At 37.4% G+C, this 16570-nt stretch overlaps 1 protein-coding gene across 1 annotated transcript in view; it reads right to left on the reverse strand.

Annotated features, from left to right (window-relative positions):
• LOC108697216 (cGMP-dependent protein kinase 2) overlaps positions 1–16570 on the reverse strand; it is a 90959-nt gene that overhangs the window by 21585 nt on the left and 52804 nt on the right. Inside the window, exons 8-12 of the mRNA XM_018227133.2 lie at positions 15196–15290; positions 11997–12065; positions 7867–7968; positions 3380–3530; positions 267–403 (exon numbers count right to left, since the gene is read on the reverse strand). Of these exons, the coding sequence (XP_018082622.2) occupies positions 267–403; positions 3380–3530; positions 7867–7968; positions 11997–12065; positions 15196–15290 (554 nt within the window). The remainder of the gene's footprint in view (positions 1–266; positions 404–3379; positions 3531–7866; positions 7969–11996; positions 12066–15195; positions 15291–16570) is intronic.

Consider the following 16570-nt stretch of genomic DNA (forward strand, 5'->3'; position numbering starts at 1 on the left):
CCAAGATTGGGGGTGACAAAGGGGAAAAGGGGAAAGGGAAGAGAGACTTAAAGGTAGGACAATGGGTCTAAGATATTTAATTTTGAATCTTTAAATAGAAACCAAGGAGTTCATATAGCAGAAAATGTATCAAACTGTTCAGTTGCACAGGTGGATAATACTGTATTTTAAATTAATATTCCAGATTAAAGTGCTTTTAAGTAGTTTATTTTAATATCCCCGATTAAGTGCCTTTTCAATTAACATCATTCTTTTAGAAGATGTACCTGATGATGAAGGGGCAGTTGATTTGCTGTAAAATGTTCTTCTCCCAATATACGTGTTCTTGCTGATGTGTATCTACAATATGCTTCTTTTTAATGCACTTCAGTGCAAAAGTCATATCTTCATCTTTGAGTTTTACCTGAATGAAAAAATATGCATTTTTTAGCACATCAGATTTTATTTTTGTGTGTATGACAGAAAAAACAAATGTGATTCTACCAAGTCAAAAGGATGAAATGTGCCTAATATGTTCAGAATGGGCATTTCAATAACACTTTCACTTTCAGCAACATAAAATCTAGGTTTCTGGCAAAAAGTTCCAGCACTGTGGATTGTTTAGGGCTCATTTACAAGCACTGGTGCTAAATTGCACAAATGCAGTGCCAGTGGTAACCAATAATTGCTGATATGTTGCTATTGGCACCTGTGTTTCTAAATTAGCCCCTGTGTCTTCAGGTTCAATTCATTTAAAGGGAAAAAAGTATTGCTAGCCAATACATGCCTCTGGAGTGGTATCAACCACAAGCAGTTGGGGAAAGTATTTATGTTCAGGTATAGGAATAGTTTTTCCAGAAACCCATTATTCAAAATGCTCAGAATTATGGGAAGACCATTTCCCATAAAAAACATTTTAATTAAATAATTAAAAAAAATTCTATGTAGTAATAAAACAGTACCTGTTATTGATCCTAAGTAAGAAACAATTAATTAATCCATATTGGAGTTCAAACTATCTTATTGGGTTTAATTAATGTTTGGTAACCTTAAGGAATGGTGATCCCAATTACAGAAACATCTCTTATTTAGAAGACCCCCAGGTCCAGAGGATTCTGGATAACAGGTCCCATTCCTGTACTTATGAGTAGAACTGCCGTATATTTTGGTTGTTCATTAAACAGAGGAATATGTATGTATTTGTGGTTCATATACATTAAATATCAATTCATTTAATATTTATTGGCGAAATGTCCTTAAATTATTCCGTTTACAATGTTCAACCCAAAGAAAGGAAATTTTCAGGACGTGAAACCTGAATGCACTAAAACCGACTGGGTAGATTTATTTTTAACCCAAAGCATTTTCCAGCATTAAAGGACAAGGAATGATTAGTAAATGGTAGGGATGCACCGAATCCAGGATTCGGTTTGGGATTCGGTCAGGATTCTGCCTTTTTCAGCAGGATTTGGCCGAATCCTTCTGTCCGGCTGAACCGAATCCAAATCCTAGTTTGCATATGCAAATTAGGGACAGGGAGGGAAATCATGTGACTTTTTGTCACAAAACAAGGAAGTAAAAAAATTTTCCCCTTCCCATCCATAGTTTGCATATGCAAATTGGGATTCGAATTCGGTATTTGGCCGAATCTCTCACGCAGGATTCGGGGGTTCAGCCGAATCCAAAATAGTGGATTCGGTGCATCCCTAGTAAATGGTAAGTGGGGCTTTTTTTGTGGTTTCTTCAGACTTGTAGAATTGCACAATTCACAAGTAATATTTTGCTATTTTACAATTCTATGCATTTGCCAGTTTAGAAAAACATGGCTGCACTAAAAAAAAGTGATCAGTTTAATACATTGCAATGGAGGGGGGCAGGCAATGACAATATGTTAGGCACTTTTTAAATGAAAAGTGAGTTTATCTGTACTAACCCATTTGCAAAATGCATGTTGTATTTCTTTTTATAATGGCAAAAGTATTGGGTTCTCATAGAGTTTGTCCTTTCAGCATACTAGTAAATGATTGTTTAAATAAGTGTCTTGAATTAATTAAGTGCCTTGATTGTGTTAAAAAAGGTTTTAATTGTATTGAAAGAGATGTAAAGTCATTAGAGAGCTCTTTTACAAATGCAATGCAAAATGGAAGTGCAATTTTTGGACACAATTCACCATCTTTTTTTTTCCAATAATGCAGTTTCCCTCAACAATTGTTTCTGATGCATTAAAACACATGTAATTGCACTTGATGAATTGATGGAACAAAATTACTGGAGTGTGCCTTGAATCATTTCCGACAGTCTGCGCTAATATGGTGATTGCACGTCATTTGATAATCAGATCAGACAAGATGGAAATTGTGCTTGACGCAAGTACGTGGAGCTTGTTTATTGCTTTAAATGAATGGCATCAATACATGCAATGATTGCACCCATTTTTGTATAACCAAATTTGTGACTGTCTTCATAAATTATCCATTAGTCAAATTTGTACCAGAGCATTCACCCATGACAACCAGTCAAATGTTTGCTTTCAGTGATCTATCTGCAGCTTACTGAAAACATTAGTCACCAATTGGTTACTATAGGTTAGTACCTAGGTGCAAATTTATCCACAGATGATTACTGAGCCCCTAAAATGTACAATCATTGTATATAAATATACAATATATAATGATTGTGCTTCTTACTATACCCACATTAAAATCATCTTATTAATTCAGAAGTGCCACTTTAACTTATGACTATATATTTCCATAAACAACGAATTTCAAGCCCAGGCCTACTATCTATGTGCTACTATGATGTTTGCTTATGAATCAGTCTCAATAGCAACCTTAAAACAGGGCAGTTTCTGGACAATAGTCTGTATATGTTTGCTTCTTTGATGATTTATTATACTTGTGTGTGTGTGCAATGTTAGGGTTTGTATACATCCTATAATTTCTTTTTTGTCCCTATATGCTCTCATGCAGGCAGTAGTTTCAGTGTTTATATCAAACACAGCCTGCATCAATTTGTTCTCAGCCACTGACCATTTTATGTAGAGACTGTATTTGAAGAATGAAGATGCTGACTCGTGAACAGAGGAAAGTAACATTGAACTACAATAACTTCTGAAAACCATATACTTAACTTTATACGATGTGCGGTAATCTCAGGCCACTATAGTCCATGCAAAAAGAGTGCTTGGCACTTGGAATACTTTGTGGGATAACACTCTACAGAATTTATGGATAACTAGAGAATGAAGGCACAATCTTTCAGAGGGTAATCATCTTACTCAAGTGCAGCAATTTTCACCCTTAAAGAAGAGGGTTACCTCAAACGCAATTTGTGTGCCAATTCCTCTTTTTGTACCTGTGAACAGAAGCTGAGAGAATAAGGGACAGTGTAATCTCACCAGCTCAACACGTCCAAATCCTCCTGTTCCAAGAGTAGTGATGACATCCAAATATCGAAAGGGAGATGTGCTGGAGAATTTAGAAACTATTTCTCTCAGTTGGTTGACCTCTGAATTATCTCGGGACATTGAATGATGAAGGCTTTTTCGCCTGAAGTTCAAAAATACACAGAATCAAATATTTAGTATGATGATATTCCTCGCTTGTAACGTGGAACTCTTCTGTCATCCTCTGAAATTTTGTATCAAAATTTGAACAAATATAAAATTCATAAATGACAATATGTTTGTTTTTCACAAGAATTTTAACAATAATAAATACTAATCCCCTTTATTTTGTTTCAGGACACACAGTGCTTATAGCACATAGCTATGCACAATAGCAAGCCTGGAACTCTGAAAACTTTGGCTTGAGTCCAAAATAGAAAAACAAATAGAACGCTTTTAGAAAAAATGACCTTTCAAATGTTGCTTGCAACCATGGGACTTATGCCATAATGCTATTCACAGCTCCTACATGGTTAAGAATGGAAGCATGTATAGTCCTGGTGCATAATGATGTGTCTGAGCCTCTTCCTACAGTTATTAATAGGTGTGAGAAAATTTAAAGCGTAGCCACTGTGCATATTTTCAAACTAATACCCAGTAGTATTCTTGTTCCTGTCAAAGTTATTAACTGTATTCTGCATCAGTCTACATAACATTGGCTCATCCTTTATGATACCACAGTTATGTAGTAACACTGACAAAGTTGTCATAATCATAAATTCCAATTAGCGTTCTGCATTTTTTTTTTAAATCAATCATCCCATTGATGCATATGACACACCAGAGATCTCAGTAATATAGAAACCCTTCACACACTTGTCACTCTCAAGGAGGAGGACTGGGGGCCCACAGTTAAACAATATATCCATAGGTTCAAAAAATACAAAAATTCAAAAGCAAGAGTGGTATATAAAAAAGTTTTTTTACTGTTATGCAAAATAAATCTCAAGAACAATTCAGTGTTGAATTAACAAATTCTGTATACATACATCATATATTCAAATACATATATACCACCCAGTAGCATTGCTTGGCAAAAAAGGACAACGTGTAACGGATACACCTACCAAGAGAATGAGAATAGCACCAACTTTTCGGCAAGAAAACAAAAATCCCCTTGACAAAGGCCATAGTCCATAAGGCCATTGTAACAACTTACTTCCGTGGTGATCCAATGGTGCGGCGGGGACGCCCACTGTGCCATCGGCGGGGATGCTCGCCTCACCGTCCTCCTGTGCCTGAATGCGCCGGTAACTAGGGCATGCGCGGCGCGACGTCTGATGGATTTATTGGCGTAATGGTGCGAAAGTTTAGATTATTTAAAGGGCCAATGTACTCTTTCTCACTGCCCGTTATAGGATAATCTCTAGTGATTTCCTGGTGGGTCTGACCCTTTATTCTATTTGATTCTGATTCCTGTTGTGACCACTGCCTGGTTTTTTGACGATTCTGACTTCTGTATCCTGACCCCTGACTGGTATCCGACTTCGCTTATCCCTTCTGATTGATCTCATGGTTTGACCCTTGCCTGCCTGACTCCGTTTGTACTCTGCCTGCCCTGACCCGGCCTGATCTGACTAAGATTTCTGTCTACGCCTTGTACCGTGACCGTCTGCCCAAAAGACTTTGCATTATCGTGCCCCTTTGCTCGTTCAGAACTCTTCGCTTGGCACCTCTCTTAATAAGACCTGGCGGCATCCGATTAGCCGAGGGCTCCTCCCGAGGTGAAAGGCGGCTGTTAAAGGCAGAAGCAAGAGCCGAGAACAGGGTGCTTAGCATTGGTTCGGAATTTAGGGTGCCAACCGCGATTTTGGTTTCTGCACCTCATATTTTTCTCTACTGAATATTTTGCTAAATTGGTGTGTCCTCCATCCATTGCTAACTTTGTATGTTTTGGCCCACAGTAAAATCCCAGAACAGTTGATCATGAAGAAAGCCCTAATACATGGCTGTCTTCAGAGGGGTTCCACATTTATTAGGCAGATTGTCTAGGCGGTGTTCCAGGCTTAGGACTTTATAGGGCAACATAAAGTAAACAGAAAAGCACACCCAGGTACAGTTCACATGCTATACTTATTCTACATTTGGTTATAATGACAGTCTATTCTATTGATCATGTAGAGACCCTGAGAATTCTGTGGGTTTCTATACAGGCAGTATTAGCTGTTTGGATGCCCTAGGGTCATTTGTTCACCCAGATAATGATTGGCCCAAAGCATTTCCAGTAATGGGCAGTATGTTCTGATAGAAAAGGGTAGAGCACCATGTGCTCAGGGTCTTTCCTGGGACCTCACCTCACTAAGAGGTTGATACAGGCCCAGGGTTTCCAGTTTTGGTTCAACACTAGATTAGGCTTAGCTAGTGGTATGAGCTCTATGAGTGAAAGGGAGGCCTAGGAAATGAAGTGAGCAGCCCTAGTTCCATAGAGGAGAAACAGAAGGGTTAGGACCCTGTGGTGTTGGAAACCACTAGCACAGGGACTTCTAGTGGACGCAGGGCCGGGCCAAGGTATTTTGGCACCCCAGGCAAGGGCTTCAATCAGTGCCCCCCCACCCAGTCCTGCATTATTGTTACCCCCAACCAGTACCTATGCAAGCGGCAGCCAAAAAAATCCATCATATTGCCCCTAATTTGTACCTGTGCCAGCAGGAGCCAAAAATTTATCATATTGCCCCAAACATCTGTGTACCGTACCTGTGCCAGCAGCCACCATATTGCCCCATGTACCTGTGCAAATTGCTCCCAATCTGTACCTGTGCCAGCAGCAGCCAAAAATCCATCACATTGCCCCCAAATATGTATCTGTGCTAGTAGCAGCAAAAAACCCATCATATTGCCCCTAATTATCTGTTTTCCTGTGCAAGCAGCAGCTAAGATATTGCCCACAAATATGTACCTGTGCCAGCACAGGGAGGTGGGGAGTGCTTATGCCTGCAGTAAGAATCATGGGCAAGAGGGGGTTGAAACAGGCAGTTTATAAAATTTATAAAATTAAAGGCCAAGCAAAGCAGGGTTGCCTACCCCTAGTTCCGACCCTGAGTGGACGAGTTGAAGACCAGATAGGGTGCAAAGATACAAGACTCCACATTGAAGAGGATATTAAGTCATTCCCAAGGAGGAATTTTCACACATGAATGTGGTAATCTATGCCATTTGCTTATCTTATCTCCGTGAGAGAATGTCAAAATTTTTATTGAAATTTACCTCAGGGAGGCATCTACCAATTGCATCAATTCAGTTGTTTTTCGTTAATAACACATTAATTGCTGCAAGAAAAGCTCTGTGGACTGAATCCCAGAATGTTGTGGTTTTTCTGTCCTGTAAATCTCTGCATAAAATATGGAATGAATCCCATTTGAAGACAATTAAGTGGATTGACATTTCTTTCTTAAAACATTAAGTAGCAAAATACTGACTAACAGCACCATCAAGTCAAGATTAAGGAGCCTTTATTACTTCATCACTACTTAGATCACAGACAAACAGCAATGTTTTAGGCCACAAAGTCACTCACAATTGCTGACATTACAACTGTCTGTTAAAAAATGGATTGAAGACTGGCCAAGTAATCTGTCACCTCTACTAAAATTGGCATGCCTACTAAAAACATGATAAACCTACTGCTTGCAGACAAATCGAATAGCTAATTTGCAGCCATATTGGTGCATCTTGAGCAAACTGCAATGGACAGTCGTCGTCCCCCCGATTACACTGGAATTCCGAAGGTAAAAAGCTATTTGCTGACAAATATACATTTTCCTTACCTTCTGAAATTAATGAGAATCCTTCAGTTTTCTTCATAACAATTTCACCTAGGTAGCCACTTGCCAGTACAGGAAAAATTACTTGCCAGTAAGAAAAAGTACTCTTACAGATGCATTAGAATTAAAAAGGAACTTGCAATTTTAAAATATTAATTTTTAACGTTCTTCATACCAACACATGTAATTGTATTCCATTCATACATTTCAACGGAAAAAAGTCATTTGGAGGCAATTAAAAATGCACTTGTTCATTTTCAAATAGTATCTAATGAACAGACTTGAAATACGTTTTTATCTAATTCAAACAATTAATTATTATGCATTACAAATTTTAATAGTAATTGGCAGACCTCTCTCGACCAAAAAGAAATGGCCATTTAATTTCCAATTATTTCTACATATGTGCAATAATTTGCGTACATTTGAATGTGATATATTTTAACTCTTCCAACAATTATAGATTTTCTGATATTGCTTAAGATTGCTAAAAGGGCAATAATGTCAAGAAGGCAAAAGCTATGAATTTAAAAATCATTTTCTGTTTTATGTAAAAGTTTTTCTTTACTTGGAATGTATGAGGTCGAGCTTATCTGTCATAAAGCTCTAAAACACGGCTGCCTTTGCAAAGGACTCACAATAAAAAAACAAATCAGAATAATACAGTAATAATTTTACCTGGCATTCCTTCTATCATGGTCATTAAGTGCAAGCTGGTAGACGTACTGCTGAAGGTAAGTCTGTAGCTCTTGGTAAGTTCCAACCATCTGATTGAAGGTACTAAGCAAGAAATAAAAAAGAAAATCAATCTGTAAACACTGAGGTGCATATCACATAGACATAATCATCTCTATTGCAAACGGCAGATAGGGGTTCATCATCTAGCTAATTGTAAGTATTTTCCTATCATTTCTAAGTGCTTCTGAAATTAAAAATTGGGAGCCTAGGGTTTAGGCTCAATAACTGTATACTAGAGGGCCAAAAGTATTTGGATACCTGCCTGCTCATATCAATACCTTTAGTTTGGGAAAAGGATTTTGAAGTTGGTCCTCCAACAGCTGCACTAGCAACCTCATCCATGTAGATGGCTGATAGGTGCTTGCATCCAGTCACAAGAGGATTCTTATCTCAGCAAATCTATTCTGTAGGTTTCTACTATTTCCATTGGGAACTACAGTTAAAGTACAGCTAACAGTTAAAAAACAACTGTGCCAAAAATGGAGGTACAGAAGCACATGCCTGTCTTATTTATTGTTCCTAGTGACCATTGAAATATTGGTTTTTCGTATCAATATTTTTAATTTTTAAACCTGTTGAAGATGACAGGTGTATACGTTTTTCAGTTATTTATTGCATGCAGTTATAGTTATTATTATGAAGGAACTGTTTTGCCAAAGAAACAAAATGTTTCTGCTTTAGGCATAAAATGTGAGCAAAGAGGAACTACAGACTACAGTTTTCTGTCGATTTTTCTTAACAAAGGAACGAAGAAAGGAACTGGTAAGAGTAAACGTAGAGCCTACATGCCCTGTGGTAATTTTACTTCCAACAGATACAAAGTGCTTCTACAGATTCCTATAGTAAACAAAAAAAAAAAAAAAACGAACCCAGAAGCACAGGATGGTTTCACTTAGTCAGTCATACAGAATTCTCTTAACCCATCTCTGCAGAAAGTATATTCCCTAGTGGTGCTTTTAGCCTAATATAATATGAGAGGTTTTAAAAATATAATACTGAAGATAAGGAAAACCTTTATACAGTAAATCGAAAAGCACTGGCTAGCACAGAAGTTATATAGAATTTTGGTATGAGATTCTGTGCCACTGTGTCACTTTTTTCACATAATTGAGTTTTTAACAGCTGCTGAGAAGCTAAGCATAGGGGTTGTGGAAAATTATTAAGCAGAAAATGAGATTTGCCTGTCATAAATCCTGATGCTAAAGGGCTGATTATTAAATTCTGATGCTAATTGTGCAGGTTTTCTGGGCTGCCATCTACCAATAATCTGAATTTTTTACTGATCAGTCTGATCAGAAATGTCAGTTTATGTTCTCATATTATCTATTAATAACCTAATGTAGATGTTTTCTTGCATGCACTATTATATTGTGGTTTTTGTTTACAAAGAAAAAATGTGATAGTCTGCATGGTATCATTCATGTTAAATGAATGTCAAATGTTTGATCCAGGGGATGTTAACGATCGCCATTGGGGTCAGGAAGGGATTTTTTCCCTCTTGAGGCATAATTGGCACTAGCTTCAGACTGTTTTTTTGCCTTTCTCTGGATCAAAACAGAGCACATATGATATTATATTTTAAGTTTTATTTGTAGCAGCAGCGGTAGGACCTTGCCAGAGTACTGCACAGGAAATTTAAGGAGAGGGAGAACGGAGGCTCTCTCCTGTGACAGCACAGTGGGTTGATTGATACAGATGCTACTACTGCTTGTGCTAGGTGACAGCCTGCTCGGATTTCCTATCATCGAGACACTGCAGATTCAGGGCCGCCAGCGGGGCTGCTGAACTTCTCTCATGGTGGGGGATGCAGCTCCTGTTGGTAGCAGTTTTGGGGACCATGCCTTTCTGTAGGTAGAGGCAGTCTAATACTTAGTGGTGGATATAATGACACAGTGTTGATCTCACATATTCACTGAGGAAACTCAGAGCATAGTAGCAATCTTTTATGGAATTCTGGCTGGCAAGGTCCTATTTATTTGATAAAATGTGAATAAATGCGGTGGCTCCTGGTGTTTCATTAAGATGTGTCACAATAGGGGTTTAGTGGGATTACTGATAGCGAAGGGTCAGTTGAGGAGTCCCCTTGTCATGGCCTTGTAAATAGGATGTTTACAAACCCCATGATGGTAACATATCCCATGATGCCACATTGTGCAGTTTGTTTCAACAGTTGTCTTGGTAGAGATAAAGATAAAGTCCAGCAACCACAATATGTAATTTAAACATTACATTGAGTTGTTTACTCAGCATTGCTCACATTTAGCAAAAGTAATTAGAGATTATTGTACCTTTAACAAGTTAGAAGTACAAATGAAGCAATTATACTAGACTTGCTTTTATTACCTCTCCATTTCAAATATAAACTGTAAGCCCCATAACAAATAAAATCGAATTATGAGACATTATGAGTCATTGCTTGGGGTGTTACGAGATATATTTAAAAATTCTCAATAAGATTTGGTAATGGAGTAAGAAAATATTCTAGGTAGAAAGAACTTTTTCATGTAGCAGTTAATTGTTCATTTTTTATTATACATAAATTATTATATTATTCTAATTGTTAGATGTCAAGGGCGTAAGAACATATTCTAGGTATGAAGTATTGTTTCATACAGATGGCTCATTTATCAACTTTTATTATATGAATAATTGGCCTGAGTCTCCAAATAAGACATTACAACAGATGTCCTAGTTTTAATGAACAAGTCAAACCAGCAAAAGTCCAGAATTATAAAAATAGGTTGATAAGATATAAAGGCGATTTTTAATTACTAACCGCAAAACATGGGATGGTTTTACAAGGAAGTCATGTAAATAGAGTGTTGTGAAATGTTACTACTGAAGTATACACTAATATAGATCAGGATCAGCAGGTTTTGCACTGCCAAAAGGTGCCCAGTGTAATACTTATGAAAGATTCCAAACAATAACTTAGAAAACTCAATGCATTATTGAAAAATATAGGGAAATATTTGAATAATAAATAAATAAATATTTGAATAATGAAGATCTGATTATATGTTTTTTTCTGTATAAAGCTGAAGCTTTCTGGTTTTGAATACAATTGTTTTAATGATCTGTGTCCAATGTATCGAGGGTCTAATGGATTCAAAAAGTCATGCACCGCTTCAAAATTATTATTAGCATTTTCAAACCTTCATTACTGAGATTTGCATCCTAAAAGGATATTGATAGCTTGGCAAGGAGTAGAAAAGGGAACTTTTAATCCAAGTGTCACCATCATTTACTCAAAGAAGCTACATTGAAGGTGTGGGAATGGGTAGTGCCAGTACCTTTGGCTTGCTGCTTATATATAAGAAGAACCCTAAGGGCAAGGCCAGATGTGGCATTTTTGCGGCGTTTTTACGTTGCGTTTTTAAAAAAGAACGGCCAGGCATAAATATGCCACTGAAACCACATGCGACCGTCAACATGCGTTTTTCAGAACGTAGGATTCTTTTCAGAACATGAACTTTTCATTGTTCTCATTGAAAATTTGGACACCATATTTAAAATACGCTGCGTATTTACGCAAAGTGTGGTTTCAAATATGCAGATCCCATAGAGTCTATTGATCTGGTAGTTTCCTGACGTATTGGCGTTTCTGCTAAAAAATGGCAATACTGGCGTCCTGTGGTGGATTTCAGCTTGCAAGTGCCCTGTGTGAATTGCCATAGTGTGTTTTCCATTAGTTTCAGTGGTAGTGCAGTTTATGCATATTTACGCCTGGCTGTTCTTTTTTAAAAACGCCACAAAAACTCCAGCGTCTGGCCTTGCCCTTACCATTCTGAATACACAGACTATGAGAGCAGAATTGTTTTGCTCAAGCTTAATGCATCACTTTTGATTGGGAAGTATCTACAGGCAGAATTTGCCAAAAATTAAGAAACATTTATAACTTCTATTCTATTCTTATTACCTTTATTTTTCAGATGACGGCATTTTCAACGTTTGCTTGTCATTTTTGCTGTTTTTATTTCGTACATTGCTAAGACTTTTTTTTGGCTGTAGAGTATGGTGTGTGCAGGATTTTGAGAGAGAAAGCACTTTTTTTGCAGGTCTATACTTACTCTCTGTCAATGACAAGGCACTGCGTGTCATCCTCTTCAGCAATGATGTTGGCAGAACGAACATCCTCACTTCAAAAAATGATCACAGTGAGAAATTAAGCATTAGAGATTCCATTAGCTATGTTTCACATCCTCAATCATCCCATTATCGATCAGATGATTGAAACAAACTTGATGGAGTGATTTGATGTGGCAAGAACACAAGGCAGAGATAAAAAAAACAGAGCCTTCTCATACAGTATTTGTCACATATTCAGTTAATAGTGTTTCTGATATTAACTCTATTTTCCTCCTGTAACATCACCTTGCCTTGCGCAGTGCGCACATTCCCTTGACTGTTTAATATAAGGGAGATAAAAGAAAGTAGCTAGAGACACCAGGATTTGGCCTTAGTCTCCCGCTCTCCGTTTTGCATCATTTAAACTAAATGTAAATTTGTGTAATAATTATTATCACTAATGACCAAAATGGAAGTGGGATCTGGATCAGAATACATTTCAGTTCCCACAACACATTTTTGTCTTTAGTAACAGTAGTGTATTGCCCCCAAATCCCACTTGTGTGGAAAAAGATAATGCACCCAATTCTGAACATTAACAGGATATTAAACATCTCCTCACTGTTCTATTGCCCAGAGCCCTCATAATCCCATATCTAATACTTTGAAAGATGTGCTACCTCATTCATTTCACACACTAAATTACTTCAGACATGTATTGCTAATTATCCCCTTTAACCCCTAATATAACAAATAAGGAAACAACTACAGCAAGACACTTTCGGGGGAATGTAATAAAAGTCGATAACGGAAAAACTATTCGCAATGCAAAAAGTTATTCCTTTGAGCAAACAAGTTTTGCTTTGTGCAAATTTAATATTTGAATGAACCCCCGAAACTGTTTAGCGACCACTTCCGACAGTGGAAGACCCTTTGCAAATTTTATAGTTTGCGCCAATGCAGTGTAATAAAACGTCTTACTGAAAAAGTCATTATATTTGCTCCAAAAGATTACGATTGCGCAATTATAATTCACAATGCAATAACAGTGTAAGGAACAATATTGCATTGCGAGATGTGGATTTTTAGTCTTATTGGTGCGAATTATTTTGCTCTTTGCAACTTTAATTACATTCCCCCCCTTTATTCCTTAGGACTTTAAATAAGTGTACATCTCTGCGAACGCCAACATTACCATTTAAAGAGGGAGGCTGATGCAGTACAGTACAGTTAAGACTTTTTTTTAGATCACGCCCTTGTTTGGATCCAATATTTTTTCCATTATCCCTTTATCTCAAAACGAGACTAGGCTTATAAAACTTGTGGCATTTTAATAAATTTGCAACATTTGTTCTGTACTTAAAATAGGGTATCTGAAAGCTATGACCCAAGTAAAATCTCCTTCAACTGAGGTGTATTATTTGTAAATGCTTTTGTGTGCTTGACTGCAATGGCTAACAATTTAAGGTCAGATGCAATTTTTTTATGCCACATATTGACCAAGCCAAGGTTAAAACCATAGAATTGCCACAAACCTAATAGCCAATCAGCTATAGGGGTTTTGATAGTATTCGGAAATATATATATATATATATATATATATATATATATATATATATATATATATATATAGATATATATATATATATATATATACAGTATATAGGGCTTGTACTGAATATACTTTTTGTCTATTATTTTATTCACACAATTGTTGCGTAATTTCTTCTTTTGTTTTTTCCATTTGTGGTCCTTGCAAGGTAGATAATTAGATTGCCAGTATATAAACCCCTCCCTTATGCAGGGAACTATCTGTGCCCTTGTAATTTAATAATTACCTAAATTTTAAAATAAAAAAAAAACAGATTTTTGTGATTAAAACAATAAGCAAAAAGTACGTTCAGCCCCTGTTCTATTCCTTGAATTCATGTTGGGGGGGGGGGGGGAATTACCACAAAAGTTGTTGAAATGGGTGTATACAAGTTCTTGTGATACATGTAAGGGTAAACAATTGCATTTTATATCCAAACAGCAAAAACTGTTGGCAGCCACTGTCTGGGGAAACTTACAATATTTATTACTTTCACAATATCTCCTCATTGGTATCTTCTTACCCAATCCATTCTTTCCACATACACGTATAACTATGCACTTGGGGGCAAATTCACTAAGCAGCGAAAATGCACTTGCGACGCCTTCGCCGTACTTCGCCGCACTTCGCCAGGGTGCCGCTAATTCACTAAAATCCGAAGTTGCGCTCAGGGAGGCAAACGGTAGCGAATTTGCGCAAGTGTTAATTCGTCAAGTAAAGCAAAGTTACGCTAGCGATGCCTAATTTGCATATGGCGCTAAGTTAAAGTTGAATGGACGTATATGTAGCAGCAAATACATTACACTACACAAGCCTGGGAAAGCTTCATAAAATAAAATAGAGTTGTTATATTGCCCTATACATGTGCCCACTGTATAGTTTAGGTGCCATATGTTAGGAAATGTAGGGGGGAAGGAGGGTACCCCCAAAAAAGTACGATCTTTTTCAGCCTATCACCCTTAAAAAAGGAAAAAACGCCAGCGTTTTTTGGGACTTAGAAAAAATTTCAACTTTTTGAAGCAATCCCTATCTACTCTATTGCACTTCGTCTGGTCTGAGGTGGCGAAGGCAAGTCTGGCGCAAGAGGTCACGTTCAGTAAAATGCGCTAGTTAGTGAATTAGCGTAGTTACATTGACCCTTCGCCAAAGCGCAACTTCACCTGTCGTAAAATTTACGCCAGCGCCCATTAGTAAATCGGCGAAGTAACGAAATGACATGACGCTGGCAAATTTGTGCTAACATTAGGCACTTCACGCTTTAGTGAATTTGCCCCTTAGTGATAAGCAAACATTTTCATCAAAAACTTGGCATCTGTTAATTCCACTCAAAAAATCCCTTTGACTCGAATATATTTTGACCAAAAACAGTCAGTGTGAAAAAATGCCCATTGACTTTTGCAAAAAAAGGTTGCTGTGAAAAAAACATTCAGTGCCTTTTGAGTGGAAAAAAATGCCACATAAATCATTAAATGACTTCAGTGCATTTGCTGAATTTTTTGTGCATGGGACAGATTCGCTCATAACTACATGCAATACTTCTCGCAAATACTTTTCCAATCTAGTGTCCCTAATTTATTGTTTTTAAAGTATATAATAAGAGAGAATTTTACCTAATCAATGCTTTCTCTCCAAAATAGTCTCCAACTCCCAAAGTCTTAATTTCTTGTGGTTCCTGAGATCCTTCTACTGCTTGTGTTACACACACCTGAGAAGAATACAGTTCAAATGCTCAGTGCAATAATGAGTAATGCAGGAGTGATTACATTATAATAAAAAGGCTGATGTTGCTGGCATGCAGAGGTTTATATACTGTTATGGCAAGTTTTGGTCAGTTCCTCTGCAGGTCACACTTACGGGCACCTGAGCATAGTGGACCAATAATATGCAAATCAACATAAAAGGTAAGGCATGTTTTTGCATGTGTTTTTCCATTCCTTTTGTCTTCATCAGCTGATCATATTTGTACACACACAACAGTATCAATTTTCTGTGTGTAAATATATACTGAAAACAAGAAATCTAACACGTTTCTATTGCAATTTACAGGTTCCCCTATTTCATCCTTGAGAAAACTGGTTGGTATTGAAAAATAAGCATTGGCTGATGTGCCAGGAACACGTTGTTTCCAGGCTTTCCCTTGGGCCTGCCCTAGCAGGTTTATTCATGCCTTCTTGCATTCCTTATTTCCACACAAACCTACAGTATCATCAGCTGCTGCTAGCTTGTTAATTAGTTTGATGAAGAACTGGCAGATCACTGGCACATATGAACTCCAAGTACATTTAATTTGTATCAACACCAGAAGGAGCTTCCCTACAATATGAGCACTTTTGAAGTCCAACTAATAGATTGTGGAGGGAAACTGAATCCTACTTGTCATCTGTCAGTTGGTGCAGAGCGTTTGTAAACATGAACGATTTTAGTCAATAAGGACAAACTGTTATAGTTAAAGGTTTCCTCTCCCTCCAAAAAAACAGGCAATTAATAGAATATATGTCTCTAACAAATTTAGTGTTTTCATTGATTACACTTGCTTTTCTTTTCCCTGCATAGCTTTCTTCCAGATTAAAGGGAGAGTGAATCAGATCCTTAGGCAAGCTCCCCCCTCCCTTGTGTACAAGATTCTTCACATATGATGTTTATTGTGCGGAAGAGGGCCTGGACTATGGGTGGATGGAAGAGGTAAGTGCCCAGCATCCTTCACCTTTGCACTCTAGGCATGTGCTTCACTACACATACAAAACAGAACAAGGATGGCTCTGCCGTTTCTCCACCGCTGTTTTTACACTGGCAAATTAACACACGTGTACCATGGGCCTAGCATTTAGAAGACCCCAGAAAACTGTATACTTTGTGATGATAAAATGGGTAAATGTATCTTTCCACTCCAAACCAACAAACATGATTTTAAACAGACAACAAAGCATGATTTATCAAGACTCGAGTTGGCATTTTTTCCTGGTTTGGAATTTATTACAGGAAAAA

This window comes from Xenopus laevis, chromosome 7S (genome assembly GCF_017654675.1).
Source record: "Xenopus laevis strain J_2021 chromosome 7S, Xenopus_laevis_v10.1, whole genome shotgun sequence".
In the NCBI taxonomy this organism is placed as follows: Eukaryota; Metazoa; Chordata; class Amphibia; order Anura; family Pipidae; genus Xenopus; species Xenopus laevis.